This window comes from Lutjanus erythropterus, chromosome 10 (assembly GCF_056507025.1).
Source record: "Lutjanus erythropterus isolate fLutEry1 chromosome 10, fLutEry1.hap2, whole genome shotgun sequence".
NCBI classification, from domain to species: domain Eukaryota; kingdom Metazoa; phylum Chordata; class Actinopteri; order Lutjaniformes; family Lutjanidae; genus Lutjanus; species Lutjanus erythropterus.
This window is the reverse complement of record NC_139326.1, coordinates 646,798-661,797: the sequence shown is the minus strand read 5'-3', so window position 1 is coordinate 661,797 and position 15,000 is coordinate 646,798. Positions and strand designations below refer to the sequence as shown.

At 42.0% G+C, this 15,000-nt stretch overlaps 2 protein-coding genes across 2 annotated transcripts in view; one reads left to right on the top strand and one right to left on the bottom strand.

Annotated features, from left to right (window-relative positions):
- The window catches only part of cntrl (centriolin), a 29,074-nt gene extending 23,107 nt beyond the window's left edge, over positions 1–5,967 (top strand). The window contains exons 33-40 of the mRNA XM_084727739.1: positions 223–338; positions 1,260–1,333; positions 1,432–1,512; positions 3,784–3,883; positions 3,979–4,130; positions 4,340–4,420; positions 4,747–4,809; positions 5,671–5,967. Coding sequence (XP_084583865.1) covers positions 223–338; positions 1,260–1,333; positions 1,432–1,512; positions 3,784–3,883; positions 3,979–4,130; positions 4,340–4,420; positions 4,747–4,809; positions 5,671–5,850 — 847 coding nt within the window. The 3' untranslated portion in view covers positions 5,851–5,967. The remainder of the gene's footprint in view (positions 1–222; positions 339–1,259; positions 1,334–1,431; positions 1,513–3,783; positions 3,884–3,978; positions 4,131–4,339; positions 4,421–4,746; positions 4,810–5,670) is intronic.
- A 2,160-nt stretch (positions 5,968–8,127) lies between these two features.
- Positions 8,128–13,049, bottom strand: tti2 (TELO2 interacting protein 2). Its single transcript, XM_084727738.1, has 9 exons — positions 12,134–13,049; positions 11,618–11,787; positions 10,737–10,794; positions 10,456–10,584; positions 10,040–10,132; positions 9,536–9,729; positions 9,279–9,422; positions 8,949–9,108; positions 8,128–8,722 (listed from the first exon to the last, which is right to left on the bottom strand). Exons 1-9 carry the CDS (start codon positions 12,707–12,709, stop codon positions 8,636–8,638), a joined length of 1,611 nt encoding a protein of 536 aa, XP_084583864.1. The 5' UTR covers positions 12,710–13,049; the 3' UTR covers positions 8,128–8,635.
- Between the last annotated feature and the right edge of the window lie 1,951 nt (positions 13,050–15,000).

Here is a 15,000-nt window from a genome sequence, read left to right as displayed (position 1 = left end):
AATGTTTGATATTTTTCTTGAAAAATGACTGAAACAGTGAATCAAGTTGGCAACTAAAAGTTTCAGCTGAAATATTTGGATGTGACATAAAACAAAACAATAATTCATAATGTGCTGCTTCAGTAAAGATCAGAAAAAGTCATCAGTGTTAAATTCTTTAAAAATAAAGTTTGACTGCAGACGTTCATGTGTGACTGGAGTTTCTGTTTGTGTGTCTGTCAGGTGTCTGTCAGCTGTGGAGGCGGAGCTTGATAAACAGAGGGAGGAGCACGGCCACGCCCAGCTTCTCAAACAGGAAGTGGTCAGAGATACAGCAGCCACTCAGGAGCAGCTGAATGGTGTGACATCATCACATACAGATTATATACTGTGAGACACAACAGACGTCTGTAATGAAGCTCATTAGAAAAACTACAGAAAGAACACAGAAAAAATTCAACGTGTTCATTCATTGATTCATTTAACTTCAGAAGAACAATTAAAGATCCCAGACACAAAAAACATTGAAGAGAAACTCAGAAGAAACAAGAAGTAAAAACAATAAAAGTCACAATAAGATTTTAAGAATGAATAAAAGATCAAAACAGTTCAGACTGAAGGTTCATCAGGAACATTGGAGGTCAAATGTCACACAGTTAAAGATGTAAACTGACCTGTGGATAAAACTGAGGAACCTTTTAAATTGTTCTGCATGTTGTTCCACGCTGCAGCTGCACAACATGAAAAACTGGGTTTTCCACTGTGCAGTCTAGAATCAAACACTCGCTCAGCATGTGAGCGGCTGCAGGACCGATGTCCACAGTCTCTACGAGACTTCAGGGTCCCGTCCTGTTGAGGACATAATGAGTGAGACACGACAGGACAGACTGTCACTGCCTGAAGTGAAGCCAGTAAACCAGGCGTGTCCGAGTGGCTGCAGGTTTTTGTTCTAACCAATCAGCTGTTTGAAGAGTGAGATCAGCTGATTGAATGAGTCGAGCCTGGCGTCCTCCGGCTCGGTAAGAACGAAAACCTGCAGCCACACGGAACGTCACGGAACGTGGACCGTCATCTGCAGTCAGATACTCGAGTCACTCGAGGGAAACGTTTCATCTCTCATCCAACTTTCACCTCAGTAACATACAAAACTATATCATATTAAAATATACATGAAAGAATAAAATATAAGAACATACAGCAGAACGTCACATAGAACGCACAGATTATTTAAATGAAGGAAACTCAAGAACCAAAGAACCAACATGATGTTTGTGTTTCAGAGAACTCTGAGCTGTTGTCTCTGCTCAGTGAACGAGTGGAGGAGAAGAAGAAACACCTGGAGACTGTGGAACAGGTGACCACACACACACACACACACACACACACACACACACACAGGCTGTCCTCTGTGTGTGTGTGTGTGTTTCCTGATGAGTGTGTTGTTTCCTGCAGGAGCTGAGTGTCTGCAGTCAGCAGCAGCAGCAGAGAACAGAACAACTGAAGGAGCTGGACAGACAGATACAACACAAACAGGTCCAACACACACACACACACACACACACACACACACACACACACACACACACATGTAAATGAAGTGTAGCTTGTTGTTGATCATTAGGAGGCAAAAAGTGAGAATTAACTGATGAGAAACACGTTTTCAGGACATTAAATCATTATTTTATTGACTTAAATATAACAACAAAAATAATGAAAGTTAAACTGATCAAATAAAAACATCAGGAGCAAAACAGTTTGGTAAAGTTTTGTAAAAGTGAATAAAAGCTGAGGTTAAATTTCACTTGGAGCAAAATCTTCACGAGTTATTCATCCATCCATTTTCTGTAAACGCTTATTTCTGAAGGGTCGGGGGGGTGGAGTCTATCCCAGCTGACTTTGGGTGAGAGGCGGGGTTCACCCTGGACAAGTCGCCAGTTCATCACAGGACTGACGCATAGAGACAGACGACCACTGACACTCACATTCACACCTACAGACAATTTAGAGTCACCAGTTAACCTGCATGCATGTCTGTGGACTGTGGGAGGAAGCCGGAGAACCTGGAGAGAACCCACGCAGACACGGGGAGAACATGCACACAGAAAGGCCCTGATCCAGCGGGGGGATCAAACTCAGGACGTTCTGCTGTGAGGCACACAAGTTATTGTTATTTTTAAAATACAACTTTTTTTGCTGGTTTCTGAAACTCAAAAGATTAAATTTTATCTAAAGAAGAAAAATAAATCATCTTAACAAAAGATTATAAGTCAGTAAAATGTTTAAACAGTTTATTTTAAAACTTTCTTAAAGTTTTGGGAGTTTGATTCAGAACTTCAAAGTTTCTTTTTACAGGAAAAAACAGAATAAAAATTATTAGTAAAACTTCAACTTTAAATTTAAAGTTTTCACTGGAGACTCAAATCAAACTTTATTTATAAAGCACATTTCACACACAGCAACACAATGTGCTTTACATTAAAGCAATGATACAAATAACAATCGAAACAAAGGCAAAATAAGTATGAACATTAAAAAAAAAGTCAGTGCAAAATGTACTGAAATATGTCAAAGACAAACACATGCATGAGGGAGTCGGTTCTTAATCTGGTTCTAAAGGTGTTCAGTGTAGGAGTCTGTCTCAGGTGTGGTTCTACTCAAAGCTTTGTCAGTCAGTGGAGATTTAAGAAGAGAACAGAGTGTACGGCAGTGTTTCTCAGTCCTGGTCCTCAGAGGACACTGTCCTGCATGTTTGAGATGTTTCTCTGCTCCAACACACCTGATCCTCATGATCAGCTCGTCATCAAGCCTCTGCAGAAACCTGACAACAACCTGATGATCTGAATCAGGTGTGTCGGAGCAGAAACATCTGAAACATGCAGGACAGTGTCTCTGAGGACCAGGACTGAGAAACACTGGTGTGGGATCAAGGTTATCAGTGGATCAGTGGATAAATACAGCTGTGGCTCATCTGCATAATTCTGGTAGTTTATTTTGTATTTCTGTGTGACCTGTGCAAGCAGGAGCATGTAGATATTGAACAGTAGAGACCAAAGAAGTGATCCTGGACGAGTCCACACAGAACAGACACCAACTGCCTGTCTCGTACATGGGTTCTAAACCAGTGGAGAACCGGGCCAGATGGTCCCACCCAGTGTTTTAATCTATCCAGTGAGAGAACGTGGTCAACAGTGTGAAGCAGCACTGAGATCCAGAAGAACAAGAACAGATAGTTTATATGTAGATCATTGATTACTTTTCTAAACGCTGTTTCTGTGTTCTGGTTGAAAATCTGACTGATAAATATGTAGGAGGCTGATTTTAGTTATTAATGACACCAAAGAGAACAGTGACCTCTGTGTGGTGGGAACAGGAACCCAGCAGCAGGTGGAGGACCTGAGCTCAAAATGAAACATGACAGCATTAATAATATTCCTGCAGAGACAGTCAGGAGTAGATTTATTTCGTTTGTCACGTCGTTTGTTCAAATGTTCATAATTACCTCCAGTAAAATGAAAAGAGACGAGGTTTAGTTTGATGAGGCTTCATACATTTATCTGAGTCACGCTTAGATTATTTTGTATTTATAGAAATGTGATTTATTGACTCAGATGTCTTTCACACCTGGACTGTGAAGGAAAAAGAAATCAAATCAAATAAAAAATCTGTTTAGTCTCATGAAGACATTTGAAAAGCTGGAACCAGAGAACTGTTCCAATTTATCATTAAAACTGTTGCTCATTGATCGTCCTATGATCTGCTGATCAGTAATCAATGCTGCTGTCTGTCTGTCTGTCTGTGTCTCAGGCTCTGTCTGTCCGGTTGGATGATGTTAAAGCTGCAGTGTGTCAGCTGGAGGACAGGGGGCGCCGTGTGACGGAGCAGGAGCTGCAGATCAACCAGCTCAGTCAGTCACGTCTCCATCATTCATCCATGTTTCCTCCAAACAAACATGATCTGTCAGGTTTTTCAGAGATGATCATCTGTTTGATTGATCCTCAGACAAACAGCTGCTTCTGAAGGAGGCGGAGCTAAAACAACAAGAGGAGGAGCTACAGCTGAAAGAGGCGGGGCTAATTCTGACAGAGGAGGAGCTGGAAAACAAACATGAAAAGCTTCATGTGACAGAAGACCAACGACACGAGAGAGAAGAGGTGAAGCATCACAAATGATTAATATTAATGATCAATAAATCAATAATCAATAGTTTTAATGTCAGCAGGAAAACAAACAGGAAACATCAACTTCAGCAAATTAACATAAATTCAATAAATAATAATAATAATAAGCTGCATTTAAACAATGTTAACTTCTTCTGTGTGTGTGTGTGTGTGTGTGTGTGTGTGTGTGTGTGTGTGTGTAGGAGGACAGCAGGGAGGAAGAGGAAGAGGAGGAATGTTTCTATCTCTCTACAGCTGCTCAGAGATCAGCCTTCAGTACTGAGGTGACAGATTAATGTTCTGTTGCTGTTGTCATTCAAATCAATCAATAAATCACCAATAATTTAAAAAATGAGGCAATAATAATAATAATGTTGATAAACTTAGAAGATAGAAATCTGTTTTGTCGACTGATTACTGACAGTTTATTGATACACAAGCTGCTGTTTATCAAGTTTTTTACATTCAAACTCAAAAAAGAAACATTTCAGCACATCTTCATACATACGTGTGTGTGTGTGTGTGTGTGTGTGTGTGTGTGTGTGTGTGTGTGTGTGTGTGTGTGTGTGTGTGTGTGTGTGTGTGTGTGTGTGTGTGTGTGTGTGTGCAGGAGGAGAGGTGGGAGGCTGAGCTGCAGAGTGAAAAACTGAGACAACAAGAAGACCAACTGAAGGTAAACAAGATTTTATTATTAACTTATTAATTATTATTAACGTCCAGCAACAGAAACAAAGATAAACACACACACACACACACACACACACACACACACACACACACACACACACACACACACACACACACACACACACACTGTTAGCTCAGGGTTACACTAAACCTGGAGCTGTGATTCACACTGTACTTCTACTACACTGTAAAAAAAAAGACTGGCTGCAGTCAGACACTGACTTTAAGTACAAAAAGAATCAATTTACATGTTGATTTTTTACAGAGAAACTGTTATTGGACAGATTTTTCCTGATCAAACATTTTCAGTAAAGTGATTCTTGTAATTTAATGCAGCGTGTTTGTAATTTTTCACACAGACACATAAATCTGTTCACATATACAAACATCTCTGTACAAGTCACAGCTGGCTGCTCTTTATATTTCGATCTTATTATTGTATCAGTGTTCTATTTATCACTTTTTTGAGCTGCTGTAAAGTGAATTTCCTCGGGGTGGGATCAATAAAGTTGATCTTATCTTACAGTTTTACAGAGAAACTAAATTATTTAGCAGCTTTTTCCTCAATGATTCTGATCAAACACCTTTAATAAAGTGAAAACTCTGACAGACTTGAACATTTCTTTACTGTAAATTCATTGTTTGTGCTCTTATCTGTATCAGGTCACTTTAATTTGACCATGTTTGGCTTCAGGTCTTTGTGCTGAGCTCAGCTGAACACGTCCTGCGTGTAAGTCTGTAGTGGGGACACAGACGTGTGACTGATGTCCTCTGGAGGAGACAGACTGTCCGTGTCTGTGGAGTCATGATGAGAGAAACTGACCGTGTTTGTTTGTTTGTTGTTGAGGCTCGTCTGCGCTGCAGCCTGTGGACTCGGCAGGAGACGCTGGACGTGAGACGACTGGAGACTGAAGAGAGTTTAGTGGGACTGAGACACAGACTGGACCAGCTGGACTCGCTGCTCACACACACACACACACACAGATGTGAGACAGCTGGACAGGAAGTTCAAAGTGACCTGATGTGACACCAAAGAAACATTCAGGTTTGTTTTTTCTTGTTAACTGTTAAATATCTGCAGCAGCTCAGACTGTTCCCATCATGCATCTGTTGTCTCAACTGTCTCACCACAAAGTCCAGAAAAGTTGTAACTGAAGTCTCACGTGGCTGAAAAGTCACAAAAAATATAAAATCTGCTGATGAAAACAGTGATACGATCCTGCAGCCACTAAATCAACCCTGAGTTTGTTTTTTCTGACTGTTTCTGAGGTCAATAAACTTTCAGTCTGTATGCATTTTGAATCATGCAGCAGCCAATCAGAACTCACAGGAATCAGCTGATCACAGGGAAGTATTGATCAGCCTGTTTGAAGAAGCAGCAGCTGCTGTGAATCAGCGATGAGCCACGGGGTCGTGAGGCGGAGTGGGACGTGTTTCACTGTGCTGAGAACAGAACAATCACAAAATAAGACTTTAATATTATTTATAAGACGTGAACACATGGACACAAAGTAAAAGACGTTTTCTTGTGTCATTGTTTCGTAGCAGAAACTGCAGCCAGATGAAGAGTACAAGGAATAAAACTGAGCCGATAAAGTCTGATTCAAATATGAACATGAAATAAATCAACTTTTTTTTTCAAGCCAGAGCTACAATCTTTTCCCACAGCTGTTGTGAGTAAACTGCTTCTCACCTGTGTGGATTCTCAGGTGTCTCTGCGATTCCGACACATTTCAAATCTCATGTTGTTGAGTTTTGTTTTGTCTCTGTGTCACCTGAGCGTCCACGTTTGTCTGGCAGCTGCAGGTCACTGTTGGCTTCTGGGAAAATATTTTTCTTTTTCATTATCATTGTGATTTATGTAAAACTGTCAAAATTACAGAATGAATGCTGCTTTATAGTTTTTAAATGCAGTCAGGGAAATAAAGATTCACTGAGTAACTTTATTCTGTGTCTCGTCTCATGATTTTTGATTTGTCCACCTGTGACATCACTGAAACAAAACTACATCACCGACTGGAACACAGACAAAAGTACAGAACAAAAGTCAGTTCTCTCTGGACTTAGAAAGTAGAGACTCAGTCTGACCATCGAGACAAAAAAATCATGGCTCCCCGAAGACGAACGCTTCTGCCAACTGTGCAAAGAAAACAAAGTAGAGACGGCTGCACTTTCTCACAGAATGTACATTCAAATTCAATTCAAATGAAATATTTCTCCAAAATTTCAAAACAAACATCCTGAACTTGGCCAACTAGCCAATTTAAAGAAATTACCAATCCTGTTGGAACACAGAGAGCTGCCAGTTAGCGACAGAACGTCTTCACCTGCCACATGTTGATGATCACTGAGTGCCATGTTACACGTGACAGACAGATGGTTCATCCAATCACCTGCCAAGTGTTTTTCAAAAGTGCCTCCCCTTTTCCAAACAGCAGTTGCCTCGATGTGAAGACCATGACCCGGATGACTGAGAATATTTATTATCCAACCTCAGTTCTAAAGACGGTGGGACTTTGTATAAAACCTAAATAAAAACAGGATGAAATGGTTTGTAGAAACATTTCGATCTGTATTATTTCCTATTGTTTATATTGCTGAAACCTTTGAAGAGCTGGATTTCAGTTTCACTCAGTAAATGTTTGTGAGATGTTTCGTCCGTCACCGTCTGTTCTTGTCGTACTGTAGTTGTCATCATCATTTAACCTTTGAGTGTTTTTGTCTCACAGTCGAACATCAGATCCTGTCTGTCCACTCTGCATCAGGTCAACATCTGGAGACCTCACTGGACTTCTCAGCCAATCAGAGCTCCCCCTGCAGCCCCCTGCTGGTGTGTGTGGCATTTTAAAGACTTATTGAATTAACTTCATATCCTTAATTTGAATTATTGTATGAGGCCTTTAGAGTCAATACACTTTTAAAATATTTCATGAATAAACTTTGTCTCTATATTCTTTAATCCATGTGCTTATTTTTTTATGTGCCAGTTTTAAGAATGAAACTGAATGTGACCTTCACACAGGAAAAAACAAAAATAAACATCCTCTGCTGCGTGTGAAGGTCACGTGTTTCCTGTCAACCGTGGAGGTCGGAGGTCTGCAGCCAGGTTCCTCTCGAGATCAGTGACCTGTGTCAGATCTTTTCAGTGTGATCCCAGTGGACAGTAGAGGAACTGCAGCTGAAGACGCTCCGACGCTGCCGTCCTGCTCTAACACAGTGTTAGCATCACTGTTTGTGATGTGGAGACAAAAACATAAATCACTATGACTGAATATTTCTGAGGTCTGTGAACGCAACACTGGACTGAACATGAAGCACTTTAATATCACCAAGAAGCTGTGAAACTCTGTTTTACATGTTTTCATGAAGGCAGCGTAAGTTTCAGGTGTTTGTCAGCTGCTCTGCTGATGGAGGATGAGATTTAACTCTGTGTTCTGTGTGTTGAATCCTCTCACGCTCATAAACGCAGCAGCAGTTTGTCACTTTGTTTCTTGAACGTGTCCTATTAACACGTCTGACAGACTGTGTTCCTCCGCTCATCCGCCGCTGAAAATAGTCCCCAACTGATCCACAGCTCCTCTGGTTTGTTTTATAAAAACTCCAGTGAGGAGAAGAAATTTATTTTTTTTAAAAAGTGACACCACATATGTATGAAATGTTTTTAAAAGCTCATGTCTTCAGCAGGAACCAATGAGCCACAGACAGGAAGTGACATAGTCCCGAGAGACAGACACAGCGTTTCACTTCAGCCCTCAGCTCTGTCTGACAGGATCCAGCTGCTCTGTTACAGTCTGACCTCCAGCTGTGCTGCATCACCTCTCTGTCCCCATAGTTACTGTCGCTAGGCAACTGAGCACCTCGGAGCTGCAACAGCTGCTGTCGACCTGCTGGAGGAGAGGCTGACAGACAGACAGACAGACAGACAGACAGACAGACAGACAGGTGAGGGTTAGCAGTCGACACTAACGGCTGTAAAAATTTAAATTCAGTGACAGTTTGTTGAAATCAAACCAACTTTTCACAGATTTCAGTTATTTTTCCATAAAACTAAAAGACTCTGCAGGACAGACAGACAGACAGACAGACAGGCAGCAGTGAGGTGAGACAGTCGACAGGTAAACTCACCTGCAGGTTTCCATGTGAGCAGCCGTCCAGCAGTTTGATGCAGACAGATGTTTGATCCATCAGCTTCTGTCTGACTGAGTCACTGAGCTCAGAGTCTGAAGACGCATCAAGCAGCAACTTCAACAGGCAACGCAGCAACACGTCAACTCGACACGTCATCCTGAGAGACAGAGAGACAGGAAGCTGATCAGAGCAAACAGGCAGGAACTTTGTAAAAAATTACTCATGTGACATTAAAGACATCCTTTGTGTGTGTGTGTGTGTGTGTGTGTGTGTGTGTGTGTGTGTGTGTGTGTGTGTGTGTGTGTGTGTGTGTGTGTGTGTTCTGACCGGGGCCAGGCGGTTCTGATGGTTCTCTGCAGCGTCTCCAGGATCTTCAGTCGACTCGTCTCTTCAGGCGGGTCTCTGACCTCCAGGTATCCCAGCACCACCTGCTCCACTCGCCGCAGGTGTCTGCACACAGCCACGCCCATTCTGACCCCGCCACACACAAAACAAACAAAAAACAAACAAATGCACCCTGAGAGCCAAACTCCACCTGTCTACTGGTTACTGCTGCACCAGGAGTGAATATCAAGCGCTCCTACCTGTCGATGTATGCGGGCAGAGCCGAGGCGTAGACACGCCGCAGCGCCACCTTGTGCTCCGCCTCCATGTGTGTGAGGACCAGACGCAGCACATCATCATGGCGACAGGGCTTCCTGCAAGAGGAGGAGGGGGCGAGCGAGGAGGGGGGCGTCTCCAAGACAACCAACAGGTCCAAGAGACAAGACAGGACGGACTACAGACACACCAATCAGACTTATTGATCATCAATAGTATTGATCGTCAATACTACAGAGACATTTTCACAGTTTGATGTAGAAAAACTTGACTGTGTGTGTTCATGTGTGCATTCATCTGTGTGTGTGTGTGTGTGTGTGTGTGTGTGTATGTGTGTGTGTGTGTGTGTGTGTGTGTGTGTGTGTATGTGTATGTGTGTGTGTGTGTGTGTGTGTGTATGTGTGTATGTGTGTATGTGTGTGTGTGTGTGTGTGTGTGTGTATGTGTGTGTGTGTGTGTGTGTGTGTGTGTGTGTGTGTGTGTGTTACCTGTATGACCAGTGTCTCTGTGGTGTACAGGTGTCTGAATAAGGCCTGGTAGAGAACCTCTGCTCTGTTGAACTGACGCAGATCTGCAGCAGGCTGAACACACACACAATCATCATCATCCTCATCATCATCATCCTCATCATCATCATCATCATCATCATCATCATCATCATCATCATCATCATCCTCATCATCATCCTCCTCAGTTGTTTGATGCTGATCTTTGAACATGATCACTGTTATACTGACCTTCATTACTAACAGATACTTGAGTTTCCTTTATTTCTTTCTTTTGTAAACTTTGTTGTATTTTATAAATTTACTCTTTCTCAGAGAGAGAGAATGTGTGTGTGTGTGTGTGTGTGTGTGTGTCTGTGTGTGTGTGTCTGTGTGTGTGTGTGTGTGTGTGCTCTCACCGTATTAAGAACAATGTGGTGCAGACAGCGAATTCCCAGCATGCAGTTCTCTGGTCTGTAGTGGTCGCTGAGGAGGAGGGAGGGGGGGAGGAAGCGAGGTAGGTGAGGGGAGAGAGACGGGCGAGTCACCTGCACAAGACACACACACACACACACACACACACACACACACACACACACACACACACACACACACACACACACTATGTTTGTAATATTGTGATATAAATTTGAGCCCTGAGTGAACGAAGTTTTCTACACAAACATTACTGACAACAAACCTGCAGGAGAGTCCATGCAAACACCAACTTCACTGCTTCACAACGCTGCCATGAGTCCCTGCAAACACACACACACACACACACACACACACACACACACACACACACACACACACAGCTTCATATGAAAATCTACAAACAATAAACAGAGAAATCAACAAAATGATGTAAACGGTCAGATCAGAGATTTGTTTGATCTTGTACCTGCTGCAGGTGATCTGATCTATAAATCATCAGTAGCTTCTGGACTTTATTTGTCATTGATCGAAGCTCTTGTCGCCCCACCTGCACCAGGTACTAGGACTGATTGGATGAAGACATCATCCATCAACGTTGGACTGAGACCAACACCGACTGTTTTTTTTTCTGGCTAATTTTTGAGGTGATATTTGCCATTTTATTGTTAATGTACTGGTCTGCTGCTCCACGCCACACGCAGAACACGCCCACTGAGCCGGACCGTGAGTCTCTGAGCTGGTGAGGAGTCAGAGAAAAACAGCCTGGAAAGCCTGATGTGAGATTAAGAATTTTTTGATTTTGAAATGTGTTTTGAAACATTAAGTGAAACGGCGACCGTTTGTGCTGCGTTTCATTTTTGTTATGTGTTGTTATGTGTTGTGTAATTTTATGCACGTGTGTCAGATCCCAGTAAGAATAGTGGCAGCATCTGCAGGGATCCTAACAAACTGAACTAAACTGAACTGTGTGTGTGTGTTTAATCACGGGTCGGGTCGGGACGTGGGGTTCATGGTTCCAGGTGGGCGCTGAATTGACTTAGAGATAATTGTGGGTAACACGCCGGTTCTGGATCTCAGCTTTGCGGGTGGAGGCGAGTTTGACTCTCTCACTGCTCCCACTGACTCTCAGAAAGTGCTTCTCACTTGGTGAGTTGAGGCTGCAGGACGTCCAGGACTCCTCCCAGAATTCCTCTGTTCTCCTCTCCGTCACCCATCAGGAGGTGGGCAGAGTCTCTCCAGCCTCCCGCCCTCAGCAGCGCCTCCTGCAGGCTCCGAGCCGCCGCTCTGGAGGAGGAGCTGGTCCAAACCTGATCCTGAATGAACACACAAACCCTTTAAAACACTGAAGTCTCACAACAACACAAACACAAACAGATGGAGGCAGCAGGAGACCAACAACTCCTGAAATCACTGATTTTGTCAATGGAGTTTGATTGGTTTAAAGAGAGTGATATTTGTCTTATATGACAGTAGCTTCCTGTCTGTCTGACAGAAAGGCACAGAGGTGAAAATATTAAAATACAGCACAGACTTAAACTGATGATGGTGTTTAAAATGTGGGTCCACATCAGTACCCACACTTCAAATAATACGAACTATCCCTTTAATAAGTGTGAAGAAATCAGTGTGACTCGATGTTCTGGATCATCGATGACACACCTGGAAATGTGTGACAGCGAACACACAGATGGGCGGAGCTACATCCAGCAGCAGACTGGTGTGACCTTCTGTGTTTCTCAGAGTTCCCAGAAGCGCCGTGAGGGCGGAGCACGTTGCTCCGGCTCGGCTCAGGACGCTCTGATAGGCTGAGGCAGGCAGCGAGCTGCAGTCGTCCTCACAGAGCGGCAGAGCTGCGCAGCCAATCATAGCGCTGACCAGAGAGCTGTACGCCACCTGAAGCCCCGCCCAGTCCACAGCATCCTGATTGGTGGAGGCTGGGGAGAAGAGCCAATGGGGATCAGCTGTTTGGAAGAGACGCTCCACATGACCAATCAGGGAGCTTGTTTCAGAGTCGGAGGACGCACCAATCAGCTTCTCCTGCAGCCGAGACAAGAGCTCTGTGATTGGAGGAAGACAGGGAGTGGGGAGGGGCTTCTCTGAGGAGGAGGAGGAAGAGGAGAGATGAAGGTCATGAAGTAAAGATGAAAGCTCCATACTGAAGAGGGAGGGAGGAAGGAAGGATGAAAGATGAAAAATTAAGATGGAGGGGAAAAAAGAGATGAGGAAAAAAAGCATCAGGAGCAGTAAATTAATCAATCAGTTAATCAACAGAATATATTAATATTATAGATCTCTGAAGTATTCAGACCAGACCAATAGATCAGTGTTGTTCCTGGTAAAAACCCAAAATGTTTGATGCTCCCAGTTTATGATAATTATTTGTTTTTAATGAGAATTAAGTGAATTTGTTTGGGGACCATTGGTTAGATAAAACACGTGATCGATTACTGGAGGAAACAATCAACAGATTCACCCATCATCAATAATGATGGGTATCAGCTATGGTTTGATTTGTAGGATGTAAACAGCTGATCAACGTGCAGTCAGACAGTTCAGACATGAGACTGTATGGTTACATCGTCATTAATAAACTGATCTGAAGAGTCTGGCAGGGTTGTGTTTGGTCATGTCTGAAAGGGAACCTCAGACCTCTGGAAGATCTCGCGAGAGTGATAATTTTAACCAAAGTCTGACGTGTCTCTGGCCCTGACCTGATGTCTTCTGTCCATAAACCTGCTCACATCTGAACCACAGTAGCAGCCACATTATAAAACATCACTAGTTTATACAACGACCACAACGAAGAAACAACGCGTACGAGTCTCGCGAGAGTTTCGTAAGTCAAGATTTCCACATTTCAGCGTCCGTTTGGTCACAAACTCTTCAGTAAACTGACCTCAGATCAGCCGCTTCACTTCTTCTTCTATTGAGGTCAACAAACACACGTCTGCTTTATTTTAATTTGATATATGTTATTCCTCAGTTTCGCGGCACACAGACTGAAAGATGCGGAGTTTTTACTGGGAGGGACGGCGGAGTGTTCGGAAAATACCTCCGTCCGGATACAAGCTCCGCGTCAAAGGTTCCTACGACCTGAAAAGTAACTGAAGCCGCGGTGAGAAAACATTTCTAAATCTCATGAGTTCTTTTTTCTTTTAAATGGGTTAATAAGTTTTTTCTTTTTCTGTCTCTTTTTTAAATACACGTGTGTGTGTGTGTGTGTGTGTGTGTGTGTGTGTGTGTGTGTGTGCGTGTGTGTGTAAACGTGTCATGAACAGAAACACCTCCTCATGTTGTCCTTTGATACATTTGCTGAAGTTGACTAAAGCATCTACATATACAGATGTACATTTCCTGTATATTTTTATGTAGAGGAATCAAAAGTCCTCTCAGTCTTCATTGCAGTACAAGTATAGATACTCGAGTAAAAGTAGAAGTACTGATTTGTTTACTGCAGTAAAAGTGAAAAGTGAAAATGTCCTCAAAGTATAAAAGTAAAAAGTCGTCCTCTGAAGGACATTTACTGACTGTTTCTGTGTAAAGACAACTGAACTGAATCTTTTCTCCACCAGAGTCTCCGTCTCTGTCTGTCTCACATTCTGACGTCTTTTTTATTCACTTTTCATCATGTGACATTTTTTTCTTCTTATGTTCTTTTTGTTGTTTTTCATCTTGACATCTTTGTCATTTTGTTACTTTTTTTTTTCATCTTCTTACATTTTTTTTCATTTGTTGTTTTTCAGCTTTTTTTTTTACATAGTTTTTTTTTGTCTTGTTACATCTTTTTCAGCTCATGTCAGAATTATTTTATTATTGGATAATAATTGATAATTGATGAATTAATGTGTTTATTACTTTAATGCAGCTGGTAAAAATGAAGCTCATTCTAATAACTTGAAAATGCTGGGCAGGTTATTATATAATAATTCATCATCATTTATTATTAGTTGATCCTTTGATGTTAATCTTTTACTATTTTTATTTTATTTACTGTTACTATACTATTACTGTCAAATAAACAAAAAGTACAATATTTCCGTCTGACATTTAAAGGAAAAGTTGAATAAAATGGAAATAATCAAGCACCTTTGCAGAAGTAAATGTAATGAAATTTAGATCCATATAAATGAAAGAGATGAGCTGTGACATCACTGAAATATCAAACTGGGCTTCTTTAAATTAAATCATAAAAATAAAATCAATACAATGAAATAAGTCTTAGTCAGTGGACTGTTTTGTGTTTTGTCAGTGCAAGAAGGAAATGTTAGAAAGCTAAACAGAACTTTAAAGAGTGTGCATTCATAAAAAAAAGAATAAATAAAATCTAAAAATCAAGAATGTGGAATTATTCCTGTCATTTAAAAAACACTTAATGAGATCATTGACCTGAAACCAGCCTGTTGACACACGTTGAGCAGATCAGTCTGTGTGTGTGTGTGTGTGTGTGTGTGTGTGTGTGTGTGTGTGTGTGTGTGTCTGTGTGTGTGTGTGTGTGTGTGTGTGTGTGTGTGTGTGTGTGTGTGTGT

Excerpts from the sequence above, each read along its gene's own strand:
- tti2 (XM_084727738.1), bottom strand. The coding sequence starts at position 12,709 with ATGCTTTTTTTCCTCATCTCTTTTTTCCCCTCCATCTTAATTTTTCAT. Across the intron at positions 11,788-12,133 it reads TCGCTGTCACACATTTCCAG|GATCAGGTTTGGACCAGCTC; the intron begins GTGTGTCATCGA and ends GTGTTCATTCAG. Across the intron at positions 8,723-8,948 it reads GCTCACATGGAAACCTGCAG|CCTCTCCTCCAGCAGGTCGA; the intron begins GTGAGTTTACCT and ends TCTGTCTGTCAG.